At 43.1% G+C, this 13,118-nt stretch overlaps 1 protein-coding gene across 1 annotated transcript in view; it reads left to right on the top strand.

The window, feature by feature from the left end:
* GAB3 (GRB2 associated binding protein 3) overlaps positions 1-13,118 on the top strand; it is a 65,076-nt gene that overhangs the window by 35,598 nt on the left and 16,360 nt on the right. Inside the window, exon 2 of the mRNA XM_042479353.1 lies at positions 11,575-11,878. Coding sequence (XP_042335287.1) covers positions 11,575-11,878 — 304 coding nt within the window. The remainder of the gene's footprint in view (positions 1-11,574; positions 11,879-13,118) is intronic.

Genomic DNA, 13,118 nt, shown 5'->3' with positions numbered 1-13,118 from the left:
TGGCTGTCTGTAACAGGCCTATGATTCTATGAGAGAGTGTCACTTGCACAAGGCCACCCAGTGGGTCTTCATGGCCAGGCAGCAATTTGAACCCTGGTCTCCAGAGTCTGATGCTCAAACTACTATGCCATGCTGGCTCTATGAACTTAGTTTACAGCAATGGAAGTGAGCTGAGTCCAAAGGGGTAAAGTGGAAGGAAGAGAAAGAAATGGGGACATCTTAAAGACAGCTGGTCAAACAGAGAAACAGAGGAATAAGTGAGACTGTCTTTTTCTTTTAATTGAATGGCCAGCTACAGATTCCAAAATGGAACGCATGCTAAAGTTTCATATTTGGACATTAGCAAAGTCAATACAGCTGGAGCAATTTGATTCTATTTTAATATACAGTACTATTTTTGTATGGTTTTTAACTGTATGGTGTTTTTTAATGTTGTAAGCTTCCCTGAGTAAGCCTAATAAATGACGCCTATTTGCAAATGTTCGTTTGGATATGAACTATGAGTGTGTTTTCCATTTTGGAATCATGACGTGCGCAGGTTATTGAGTTGACTTATCTGGCCAGTCAACTTAAAAAAGGAAAACTATCTGAGTCCCGCTCGGGTCTGAAGTTGTGACCTGTGCGTTTTATCTTTTGACGTTTTGTGGCTCCTGTTTTGTCTGCACTTGGAGGGAAGGCGAAGGGAAGGGCCAAGGGACCTGGAGCGCTTCCCAGACTCATCCTAGGAAGGGAGTTGGCTCCCATCTCAAGAAGCCTCAGACTATAGAGGGTTTCGTGCGGATGGGCCGGGATCTCCCAGCTGGCTTCTTTAGGTGTCGCTTAACAAAACAGCCCAGACACATGATGTGAGACTTTTCCTGCGACGACAACGCAACAAGACTTTGAAGGGACACGCCAACAGAACAAAGAACACTCTTGCAAGATTTCACACCCATGACATATTTGTCACAGGAGTCTAAGACCTTTCATAAGAGTCTTTTATGTGCAACTAGCAACACCCAAGTGTAGTGCCTGCATGGGGTAAGGGTTTGAGTGTTGGATTATGACTCTGCGGACCAGGGTTCGAATCCCGCCTCGGCCATGTAAATCTACTGGGTGACCTTAGGCAAGTCACACTCTCTCAGCCTCAGGGGAAAGCCATGGCAAGCCTCCTCTGAACAAATCTTACCAAGAAAACCCCATGAAAGGTTCACCTTAAGGTGGCCATAAGTTGGAAACAACCTGAAGGCACACAGCAACACCATCAACAAATACAGCTGACAGTCACAGTGAGAGCAGTACCACTGAATCAATGGGGACTTTGAAAGTCAATATGTATGCAGTGGGTCTGCATACCCTCTAAGCGTCCTGATTTGGCAGGAAAAAAAGCCCCAGTTAATCCTCTGCTGTCCCACTTTTTCAGCTGCTTTTAAAACGTCCTGGTTTCTCTTGCCTCCTCCAACCTTCCCCCTTTGTCCTCAGCTTGCGTCCATTGCTGAAAACTGCAAAAGGAAATGTGCATTTCATCAATTTGCCAAATTTGCCAAAAGAAATTTGCATTTCATTCAGCTGGAGAGGAGAGGAGGAGATGATATCTTGCCCTTCCCAGTACACTCAGGCGAAAGCAAACTGCCACAGCCTTTCCTGCCTTGTGTGTTCCACTTCATTAATACCTTTTTGCCATCTTGATCACGCTCTGATGTTGCTTGGTCCCACGTGTCTCAGTGTTTGTCTGTGAAATACTGGAGAGTATGGACTGGTTTCTATCGACCCTTTCCACCAATGAGAATTGCCCTTCAGGCACTCTCTTTACTGTGCCTTTCTGAGCGTTTATTAAATCAAATCGTAGCTATTTGGAGCTTACTTGGTATTATGTTTATTTGGTAAATGGTTTCGTAGATTTGTAAAATCAAAGCAGGCGGATGGTTTTCCCTGGCTTGTAATGGTATCTGATGGATGGAAATACATTTGAGCTGGAACTTGGAAATGACTTCTATCGCGTATTATTTTGCAGTACTCAAAATGCAAATAAGTTGCATTGCAACTGCGGTATAACAAGGGACAGTGTCTCTCATTTTGGGTTGTTCGCATTTAGTTACTCTTATGGTGATGTGTGAGTTTCCACTGTAGGAATAATGCTATTTCACACCACTTTATGCATGGTAGCTCCATCCTATAGAAACCTGGGATATGTCATATCAAAATCCATCATTTTGGCCCCCAAAACATCCTTTGATTTATACATGAGGTCGACATATTGTCAAGTATATATGGCAAGTAGCGCATGTAAAATTCTGGCCAATACTCAGTCATTTCGTACTCAGCAATGTCTTCCATGGCTCTTAATCACTGAATCGGGGAGCAGCCCATGCTTCTAGTCTTTAATCATGATTAGCAACTCTCAGAGATGGAAAGGAAGATATGATCTAATCGATTGAATGTGATCTTATTAAGATACATGGAACCGACTATGGGACCCTGAGAAGGAGATCGAGATAAGCGATTGATTTGCCGGTCGGAAAGCAATGGACTTGGCGGCGATAACGACTGTTTTTTTGGTTTTTGCGCTGGCAGGATCTCTTTGCCCAATTTCCTGTTTATGTTCCTTTCGTTCGGTGCTTGAGAATCATGTGAGAGGAGACAGTTAGAAAATGGGCTGGACGACACTTTGACAGCTTTCCTCTGCCAGCTCAGTTGCGAAGGTGAAACAGCGAAAGGATAAACAGGGAGGGCGTCCTCTGTTTTTGAGGATCAAGGTGGCAGAGTGGTTTCAGTGTTGGGCCAGGAATCCAGGAAAAGGTCCAAATGAAGGCATAGATCCCCCCCAAAATACTAAAAATCTTTCATATGTATAATTCTTCTATTTGCTGTGTTTACTGTCCCTTAGAGAGACAGCATGGCATCATGGTTTGAGTGTTGGACTGTGACTCTGGAGACCAGGGTTCAGTTCCTAGTTCAGCTGTGGAACCCACTGGGTGACTTAGGGGCAAGTCACACTCTCTCAGCCTCAGGGGAAGGCCATGACAAACCTCCTCTGAACAAATCTTGCCAAGAAGACCCCATGATAGGGTCTCCATAAGTTGGAAAAAACTTGACCGCACACAACAACAACCGTCCCTTGGTCACTTTGCAGCCCTTTTTCTTTGGGTGCCCAACCTGTATTCTGAAATTTTGACAGTTTTAGGTTACTGCTGCCCTGGAAATCTGGGGACTAAAGGAAGATTTTATGGGGTGGAGTTGCCAGAGTTCTTATTTATGGGCCCAACAACCTCATTTTGTTCCTCGAAGCTATATCCCTGCTGCTTGGCTTAGGAAACCTGCTAGGTGACCTTGGGTAAGTCACATTCTCCACCTTAGTGACAAACCTCCTTTGAATTAATGTTGCCAAGAAAACCCTATAGTATGGTCACCAGCCTGGTGTAGTGGTTTGAGCATTGAACAATTACTCTGGAAACGGGTTTGAATTCTGGCTCAACCATGGAAATTCAGTGGATGATCTAAGACAAGTCACACTCTCTCAGTCTCAGAGGAAGGCCATGGCAAACCCTCTCAGAAGAAGCTTGCCAAAAAAACACCTTAGGGTCGCCATAAGTTGGAAATGGCTTAAAGGCACATAACAGCAACAGTTGTTGAAATGAAGGCACATGATAACAGCAAAGGCTGTGTGTCTACACAGCAGAATTCATGAACTTTGACTCCGCTTTAACTGCCATGACTCAGTGCTATGGGATTTTGTTTTAAGTCTATTTTAGTTTTGTGAGCTATTTCGCCTTCTCTGTGAGAAAGCTCTGGTGCCATAACAAATTACAAATCCCAGGATTCCATAGCCTGGAGCCACGGCAGTTAAAGAGGTGTCATTAATTCTGCAGTGTGTCCACAGTGGAATGCTCCTGTTTTGCATGGGATGCAACAAGCAAACGTGAGCGTGAAGTGACATCCAGAGCAGAGCACCAGATAACCCAAAGGGTGGAGCATTGGGAGCGGGTGGGATGTTTAACCACCTGCGCTGCCTTCCAGACTCTTTGTATAAATGCAGCCCACATCTGTGTTTATGGTCACACATAAACTGCAAGAGAAAGGATTAGGGCTTGGATAGGCCAAGTGGCTGGGGTGGGGCGCAGAAGGGAAAATGGAGGGGGACTTTGGATCCTTTCCATGAAAGCTATTAGCTTAAAAAACCTATTCAACACTTTTAAAAAATCAATGGAAACTGGAGTCGCTTTGGTGCCGGATATGCACAGCATGTATAGGCGGACTTTGTGTTGTCTGTTTAACAGGCTTGGGTGGTTGGTTGGGCATAATGTGTTGGTACCGTGTGGTGAGGCAAGGTGGTCTAGTGGGTACAGTGCTGGACTAGGAGCATGAGGATCTGAACTGGGAAGACTGGGATTTCAAATCCCTACTCAGCCATGAAATTCACAGGCTGCCATTGAACTGTCATGGCATTTCAGCTGTATCTACAGTATATCTTCCTTGCTGATTTGGCAAGAACAAACACAATTAATCCTCTGCCATCCCACTTCTTCAGCTGATTTTAAAACGTCCCAGTTTCTCTCTCCTCCTCCCACTTTCCTCCTTTGTCTTTGCCTAATTTCAGGTGGTGCAACTGAAGTAAGCTGGGTGAGACTCTGTGCATACCCTCCAAGGTCCCAGTTTGTCAGGGACATTCCCAGTTAGTCTTCTGTCATCCCACTTTTTCAGCTGCTTTTAAAATGCCCCATTTTCTCTCTCCTCCCCCACTTTCCACTTCTGTCTTCGCCTTGCTTCAATTGGTGCAATTGGAGTAAGCTGCATGGGGCTTTTGCAACTGTCCCGACTTGACAGGGGCATTCCCAGTTACGCTTCTGTCATCTCACTTTTCCAGCTGTTTTTAAAATGTCCCATTTTCCTTCCCTTCCTCTTCATCCTCCTCATCTCACTTTCCCTCTGTGTCCTCAGCATTACTTCAGTTGCTCCAAACTGAGTTCAACATGCAAAAGTAGTTTGAACTACATTAACTAACAAGAGGGGAGAGGAGAGGAAGAGGTGGAATCTTGCCCTTCCCTGAAGGTTTAGGCAAAAGCAAAGTGCTGCTGCTTCTCCTTGCTTGTGTGTTCTTCCTCTTTAATAACTTCTGCCATCGTGATCATACTTGGATGTAGCTTGGCCAAATGTGTCCCAGTTTTCCTCTGTGGACGGTGTGCTTTTATCCCTCCATAAAAATGGGGATGGAAGAGGTGGGAAGGGAAAATAGCCCTATGATGATTCCATTTGAACTGCCATGGCAACAGCCTGTTGAATCCTGGAATTTGTAGTTTGGCTAAGGACTGCAACTCTCTGGCTGAGAACGCCCTAAAAAGCAAGTCCCAGGATCCCATAGGATGTTGCCATGGCCATTCAAGTGGAATTGTAGTCCTATATTTGTATGGTGTAAAAGGCCCCCAGAAAAAGCAACGTTTCCAAGCTTTGCATGTTGCACAGTTGCGCTTCAGACTTACCTATATCTCAAAGCCCTGGAACAGATGGAGAAAAGATGCCAGCTACTGGCATAATTGTATTTCTTATCACAAAATGTTACTTTTAAGTGTAGTCATCTCTCCCACTTCCACACTTATCTCATGGTTTTATTATGATGGAACCTACTTTGAGCAAGTCGGGGAGGGGGGGACCATTTTAAATAAAAGGCACAAGGAAATAGCACCCTCCAGGGGAATTTTGGAAAACATTTAGTGGTGACAATAATGTCCATAGCACTTTCAGGATACAAGTTGCTTTGCATACTTCATTTTGTTGGTGGGTCTTTAAAGCCTCCTTTTGAGGTAGGTCATGCTCAGGAAACCCATATTACAGTGAGAATTCTGGTGGCAACGATTGTCTAAAGCTGCATACTTTGAAATACATAACTACAATTTGAATAAAAACACAGTGGGCCCTTGGTATCCGTTGGGGTTTGGCTCCAGGATCCCCCATGGTTACCAAAATCTATGGATGCTCATGTCCTATTAAATATAATGGCATAGTAAAATGGTGTCCCATATATTAAATGACAAGAACAAGGCTTGCTTTTTGGAATGTGCATATTTTGGGGGAATTTTCAAGCCGTGGATGCTTAAATCGGTGGATAAAGGATGGCAAACTGTACATAACACAACTCATCTGAGCAAAGAAAACGGATTTCTGGTCCTGTAAGTACAGCACCATGTAAGCAGAGCACTATATAGACATATAGCTATGATCCTACAGTTCATTTCGGAGACCCAAGTTGCAATAATGCTTTATGCTTGTGCTTCCACTTTTCTCTTTTCCCATTTATGTCAACATGTCAGACTGTTCCCCCCCCCCCCAAGGTGTATGGCCGCAATGTGTGTTTGTGTGTGTCTCTGTATCTGTCTGTGTGTAAACATATAAGGGACGGAGGACCATTTGCACACTTGCCTGCAGTTCAGAGTGCGAATTGAGGTTCCCAATTCAAGGGTTTCACTTCAGCTGCAAATTTACCGAAAAGCCTTCAGCGAACGTCAGTTTCTCAGCCTTAATACCTCTTCCCCTTTCTATCCCCAACCACAGTAAATAAAAAATATGGACAGGCTTAACAGCATTCTTGTACGAATGATTGCAGTTTAGAATATGAAGAGTTGTAGCAAGCCTTTCTCGGAATCTGAAAGCAGTTAGATGGATTGCTTCATGATTCTGTTGGCGATTCCATAATCTTTAGAAACTACTGTTGTTATTGTTGTGTACCTTCAAGTCGTTTCCGATGCTGCACAGTGTGGCATTTTCTCTCTGCCTTTTTCTCCATGGGCGATGCACTTCTTCTCATGCTAGGAGAATTGGAAACCTCCCTGCTAGCCTCCATGTGCTTTTCTATAATTCATTACACAACTACCATTGAGATAGTTTCAGGTCAGTGCTCTTAGCGCATAATGGATGCCTATCAATTGACCGGAAAAGAGGGAGGTGTTTTCTGCCAATGACATTTTAATGCTAGAGTAATTGAAGATTTTCTGCCTCATAAAAATACATTCTGAGCTCTTGGAACATGCCTGGGGGCACATATAATTCCCTCTGTGGGTTAGATACCAAAAGAGGGCAAACAGAGATGGTTTCTGTGTGCAAATTGTAGAGAGATCGATTGATTTTACTGTGTTGCTTTGCTTGTTGATTTTGCCAAAACCTTGACGCGTCGCCACAAGCTCTACCATCGATATCTATGGGGAAATCTGTTATATTTCTATCAGATGTAAAAGAGATAAATATTAAGTCTCAGCCACAAGTGGCTTGTTGAGCAAGAACTAGGGTTTCCAGTTCAGGATCATCTGAAACCCTGAGGTTTCCAAGCCAAAACTCGAGATCTAGTGATAGTCCCTGGTGTTGTCATTCAAACACACACAAACACACACAGAGAGAACTACAGTTCTTAGAATTCCATGGAGTCATGGCAGTTAAAGTTTCCAAGAGCCAGAATAACTCATTGTGTTGTTGTGTGTGCCTTCAAGTCTTTTCCGACTTTTGGTGACCCTAAGGCAAACCTATCCTGGGGTTTTCTTGGCAAGATTTGTTCAGAGGAGGTTTGCCGTTGTCTTCCCTTGAGGCTGAGAGAGTGTGACTTGTCCAGTGGGTTGCATGGCTGAGCAGGGAATCGAACCCTGGCCTCCAGAGTCGTAGTCCAATGCTCAAACCACTACGCCGCTTGGAATGTTGTGTTATTATGCGCTTGGAAGGTTGCATTCTTAGTTGGTTGCATTGTTGTGTTACTCTTTCCAGTTGACTTTTGTTACGCTTTGACATGACCGGCTGGGTCTGTTCTGTCTTTAACTGGACTATAAATGTCTGCAGTGCGCTAAAGTCAAGGGGGCACCCTTTTGTTGTTCTAGCATCACCTCCACTTCTGCAGTGCAGGAAGTGGCGAAGGCAGTCGCTGGCACTTCCTCTCGTGCCTAGAGCGTCCCATTGCGCCGTTAACGGGATTCTCGAGGCATAAAATGAAGAGTGGGCAGCTGTTTCCTCCATTTCCTGATCTGACGTAAAGAAAGCTGTGGGTGGAACAACAGAGAGGGTCTTATTTTCCTCTCTCTCTCTCGCTCTCTCTGTTTCTATTTTGTTTAAAGGATAGAAAATGAAACCTTATACAGTGTGAAGTCGAAGACTTTCACAGCTGGAATCCATAGTTTTTTGTGGGTTTTTTGGGCTACGTGGCCATGTTCGGGAAGAGTTTATTCCTGACATTTTGCCAGAATCTGGCATCTTCAGAACCCCACAAAAAACCTTATACAGTTAATTTCCTGTATCCACGGATTTCTTATCCATGGATTCAGCCATCCACAGATATACATATACATATATTCCTGAAAGCAAACCTTGATTCTGCCATTTGATATAAGGGATGCCATTTCACTATGCCATTCTGTTTAACAGGATTTGAGTATCTATGGATTTTGGTATCCGCGAAGGGCCCGGAACAAACCCCAGTGAATATCTTGGGACCACTGTATATATAAGGTTTCCTTTTCATGTTGGCAACCCTATTAAGTTAGCAGCGATAAACAACGTAGACTAAACATTACAATTGCAAAGCTACACACCCCAGCGTTGCGGTTTTGTTATTCTTGAAAAGTAGCGCTGTTCCCTAGGCAAAAAAAGTAACAAGAACAGGTCAGAATGGTTTCAATTCAGTCTGAGAGAAATTTGACTGAAATTCACACATTTTAGGGTTGCCATGGAAAAGAAGGGGCATGGCTGTTTCCTTTTCAAAGTTGTGCAGAAGAGGGAATTTCAGCTTGCAAGGCTTGCAGTGCCAGCTTTGCAAGCAACTAGGATTGCCGAGCGTTGCTTAGAATAAGGAACATTCCTTATTTGAGGGTTGGAAACCTTTTCTTTTTATATAGACAGAACAAGAATACACCCATCTACCCCATATTTGGGATGTGGACCTTTTTTTATAAAGACAGAAGTGTGTGCATCATTGAGGAATATGGACAATGTGTTAATTTTACAGACAAATGCACAAGTAGGTGAGCTGAAAGCAATACTTTCATTTGATATTTATACAATGGCATAATAGAATGGTGTCCCTTATATAAAATGGCAAAATCAAGGTGCGCTTTTGGGAATTTATATATTTTTTAAATATTTCCAAGCCATGGATGCTGGAATCTGTGGATAAAAAAAAAATCTGTGACTATGGAGGGCTGACTGTATTTATATGAGTCGTTTTAGCTTTTCTTTGGTGATGTCCTACATTTTTCTTGAAGGCCCTTCATTTCTGCTGTGCCTTGTCCTCCGTTGCGGTGATGATATCTGGTCATATTTGCTGTCATGACTTCTGGTGTTATAGCCTGATGCCTTCAGAGCTTACACACTACACAAAGCATCCTTCATCTTCTTCTTCATCGTCATCAAAACTCTTAGAGTTGGTATGCATTATCTGGAAGCATTGAGCAAGAGGATGAAGCCACAGATTGTCAATCTCAGAGCTCTTGCCGGTGGCCGAGTCGGTTTCACGCCTCTCCGTTTCTATTTCAGAAGGACGTGTTGTGCATTGCAACCACCTGTCTGAGAGAAACTGAGCAGCTTTGGAGATGCTATGAAAAAGCCTGGAGGAATTTCCAGGCTTTTGGGTGTTTTCAGCCAGGGTTCATACAGTATCTTACATAATGATGCATTATTTTTAGGGATGACAGCTCCTTCTTCTCTCCCCTCTCTCCCTTCTGCTGTCGATGTTGAGAAACGCTAACTCCAAATGCATTTACAGATCCCAGTATCCCAACGGATGGAGCCATGAGAGTTAAAGTGGTGTCAAACTGCATTAATTTTGCAGTGTGGTAGCAGCCATAAGCAAACAGTGAGCGGTCAGTTTGCAGTCCAAGCATTTGACCATCTGTGTGTCTGTCTTACCCTTAGTTGATTTTGTGAAGGATGGATACAAATTAATATAGATCAATGTTTGCTTTTCAGCCCAGTCCGCAGTCATGCTTTGAAAGGCTGCCTCTCATGCCAATAAAAGCAAATGGTTTGAGAAGTAGATCAGCGTAAATGTGCATCAGAGCTCCTGAGCAATTACAAACTCATTTCCAGGAATTCAAAAATTAAATGTGAGGCCGCTCTTCACAGCCAGCTAAAGAAAGCTCAAAATGGTACCTGGGCTGCTTTGGTGATGATTTTGCTTTCTTTTGGAAAGAAAGGGGCTGGTTAGAGTAGACCTCAATGGGTTCCTCTCTTACCTTTGCTCAATTTGAAATCATGGCCAAATGAATTCCATGCCATGAGTTTCAGACCTGGGCATCTGCTCAGGTATCCAAAGCTGTTCACATTTTGAACCATGTGTGAAGAAAGTGGCAATGCACTTTCTTCTCTTGACCCCTTTAAAGAATACCTCCTGTTCTCCTAACATTATGAGTCTTGCTGTATACATAAGGTAGGGCTGGCCCAAGATATTTTGCTACCGGAGGCAACAGGAAAACTCTGAGAAGTGGCTCTTTTGTACTCCATTTCCCATCCTCCTGCTTGTGACTATGCAACCTGGGGAATTCAGGAACAGAAGTCCAAAAAAATGACATTTCCAACATCTAATCCTAGACAAGATGGTTTTTCTGTGGCTGGCATCTTCAGAGAATGCAGACATGGAAGAGAGTGGGGTATATATCATCAGAAGATGCCAGCCACAGATGCTGGCAAAACATCAGGAATAAATTCTTCCAGAACACAGCCACATAGCCTGAAAAAACCCACAAAAAACAATGGATGCCATCTATGAAAGCCTTTGACTTCACATTAGATAGGAAGTTGACCATAGCATTGCACTGGAGGACCTAGAGAGAATATACTTGTGGGTCATGTATAGGGCAGCAGCAGAGCCGACAGAAGATATAGTAATTTGTGAATACTTAAAGCACAAATCTATGGTGTGTGTCACATAGATTCCGTTTATTCCTCAGCCAATTTCATGGGACATCTTCCTAAAACAAAATGGTTGCAAAAGAGAATCTATTTTGTGTAGGTTATCACTGCTTTCTGTCTTGGCGGTTTCTTGCCAGTGCAGCCTTACTGTGCATTATGAATTTAATCACCTCTTTCATGGACAGGCCTGGGATTAGCAGGAATCCCAAACCTGACAATTTTTGTCTTTTGTTTCATTCTCATACGTCATGAAAATCCTGAAAGGTGATCTCAAGAGATCTTGAACAGAGCTTGGAAACAATACCTTAAGGGAAAGACATGATGATTTCTTATGTTTGTGTGCATGTCGGAGAGGTCTATGATGAATGCAAACAACGGAACATGTTGCTTTTGATTTAACTTGGCACATGGTTGTATGGTGGGGGAACGATGACAAAACTATTGCAGATATAAGGACCTTTTTAATCCTGGGAAGGTTTTTATCATGCAAATAATCTTTGGTTTGCAGTCCTAGGTGCTTTGCATGGGATAGGAGCATGGTGTGCAGACAGGTAAAGGTTTGCAGGAATAGGGACTCTGTTTGCAAATTGGAGAGCCAACATGGTGTCCTCACATGGAGTGCCATGTGGCCAGCAGGCTGGACTTTGTCCACCCCTGGTATAAGACCACTTCCTTTGGTCCCCATCAGTAATGCTTTCTCCCATTGCATTGCTTCCCCAGGCTTGGCGAAAGCGTTGGTTCGTGTTGCGCCAAGGCCGAATGAGCGGGAACCCCGATGTCCTGGAGTACTATCGAAACAGCCATTCCAAGAAACCCATCCGGGTGATTGACCTGAGCGAATGTGAGGTGGTCAAACACTCGGGGTTGAACTTCGTCAAGAAGGAATTCCAAAACAACTTTGTCTTCGTGGTGAAGACCACGTACCGCACTTTCTACCTGGTGGCCAAATCCGAGGAGGAGATGCAAGTATGGGTGCACCACATCACCCAGATCTGTAACTTCGGACATTTGGAAGACGGGACAGGTAAGGATGAAAGGACAGCGCAGCTTCCTCTGGAAGTAGCTGATGGTGAATATCTGGCTCCGGTGTGGTTGGGAGATGTCTGTTACTGTTTAGGAACATTTGGATACCAATGAAATTCCCCAGAACACCTGTCTAACATATATGTTTGCTTGCTTTTAAGAAAAAAGAAAGATGAATTACTTCTGTTTTAGAATTTATTTTCTGGACAATGCCATCATTAGGGTTGACATCATCCGGTGTAGTAACTCATGCTGCCACACACAGACACATCCTCCATTGACCTCCTCTCATGCAACACAAAACATTTGTACTGGTATTACTCATAAATTAGTTTTTTGTGGGTTTTTTGGGCTATGTGGTCATGTTCTAGAAGAGTTTATTCCTCATGTTTTGCCAGCATCTGTGATTGGCATCTTCAGAGAATTTACTTATTTGTCTCCGAAGATGCCAGCCACAGATGTTGGCGAAACATCAGGAATAAACTCTTCAAGATTATGGCCACATATCCTGAAAAACCCACCAAAAACTATGGATGCTGGCCGTGAAAGCCTTCGACTTCACATTACTCATAAACTGTAATTCCCGGATATCACTGAATGTAATGGCAATCCGTTGCAACATAAACAACTAGCAAAATTAAATATACTTTTAAATTACAGTATCATAGGCACAGCCTAAATAATAATAATAATAATAATAATAATAATAATAATAAATTTAATTTTATCCTGTTTCTCCAGAAGATCGAAGCGGCTAACACTAGAAAGGTACTTAAAATACAGTAATCGTTTGCTGCCATTGCATCCCAAACCCTCCTAACCCTTTACATAGTTTCATGTGATTAAAGTGAAAATTTGTTAAGATGTGATGTTTTCAAAGAAAATTTTAAAAGAGTACACATTAATAATAATAATAATAATAATAATAATAATAATAACAACAACAACAACAACCTTGAGGCCTTTCTTTTCTCTGCCCACTGAGTCTCACCCCACTCATGTCTTCTCTTCCACTGAACCTCAGGATTTGGAAGGGATGTAGGTGAATGCAATAGCCCATTTCTTCCAAAATGCCAATATTTGGGGAGTGGTGGTGTCTAAAACTCCTTAGGTATCACATAATGTGGTCTGAACCCCTGTTTCTGGAACAAGATTGAGAAAATTTTGCAATGAAATGACTTTATAAACACCCCCCAGATCTTCCTAACATTTTGGAGAAGCGACCAAACTCCGAAAAGGCA

This window comes from Sceloporus undulatus, chromosome 7 (genome assembly GCF_019175285.1).
Source record: "Sceloporus undulatus isolate JIND9_A2432 ecotype Alabama chromosome 7, SceUnd_v1.1, whole genome shotgun sequence".
NCBI classification, from domain to species: domain Eukaryota; kingdom Metazoa; phylum Chordata; class Lepidosauria; order Squamata; family Phrynosomatidae; genus Sceloporus; species Sceloporus undulatus.
The sequence above is the reverse complement of the archived record's forward strand: the minus strand, read 5'-3'. Positions and strand labels throughout refer to the sequence as shown.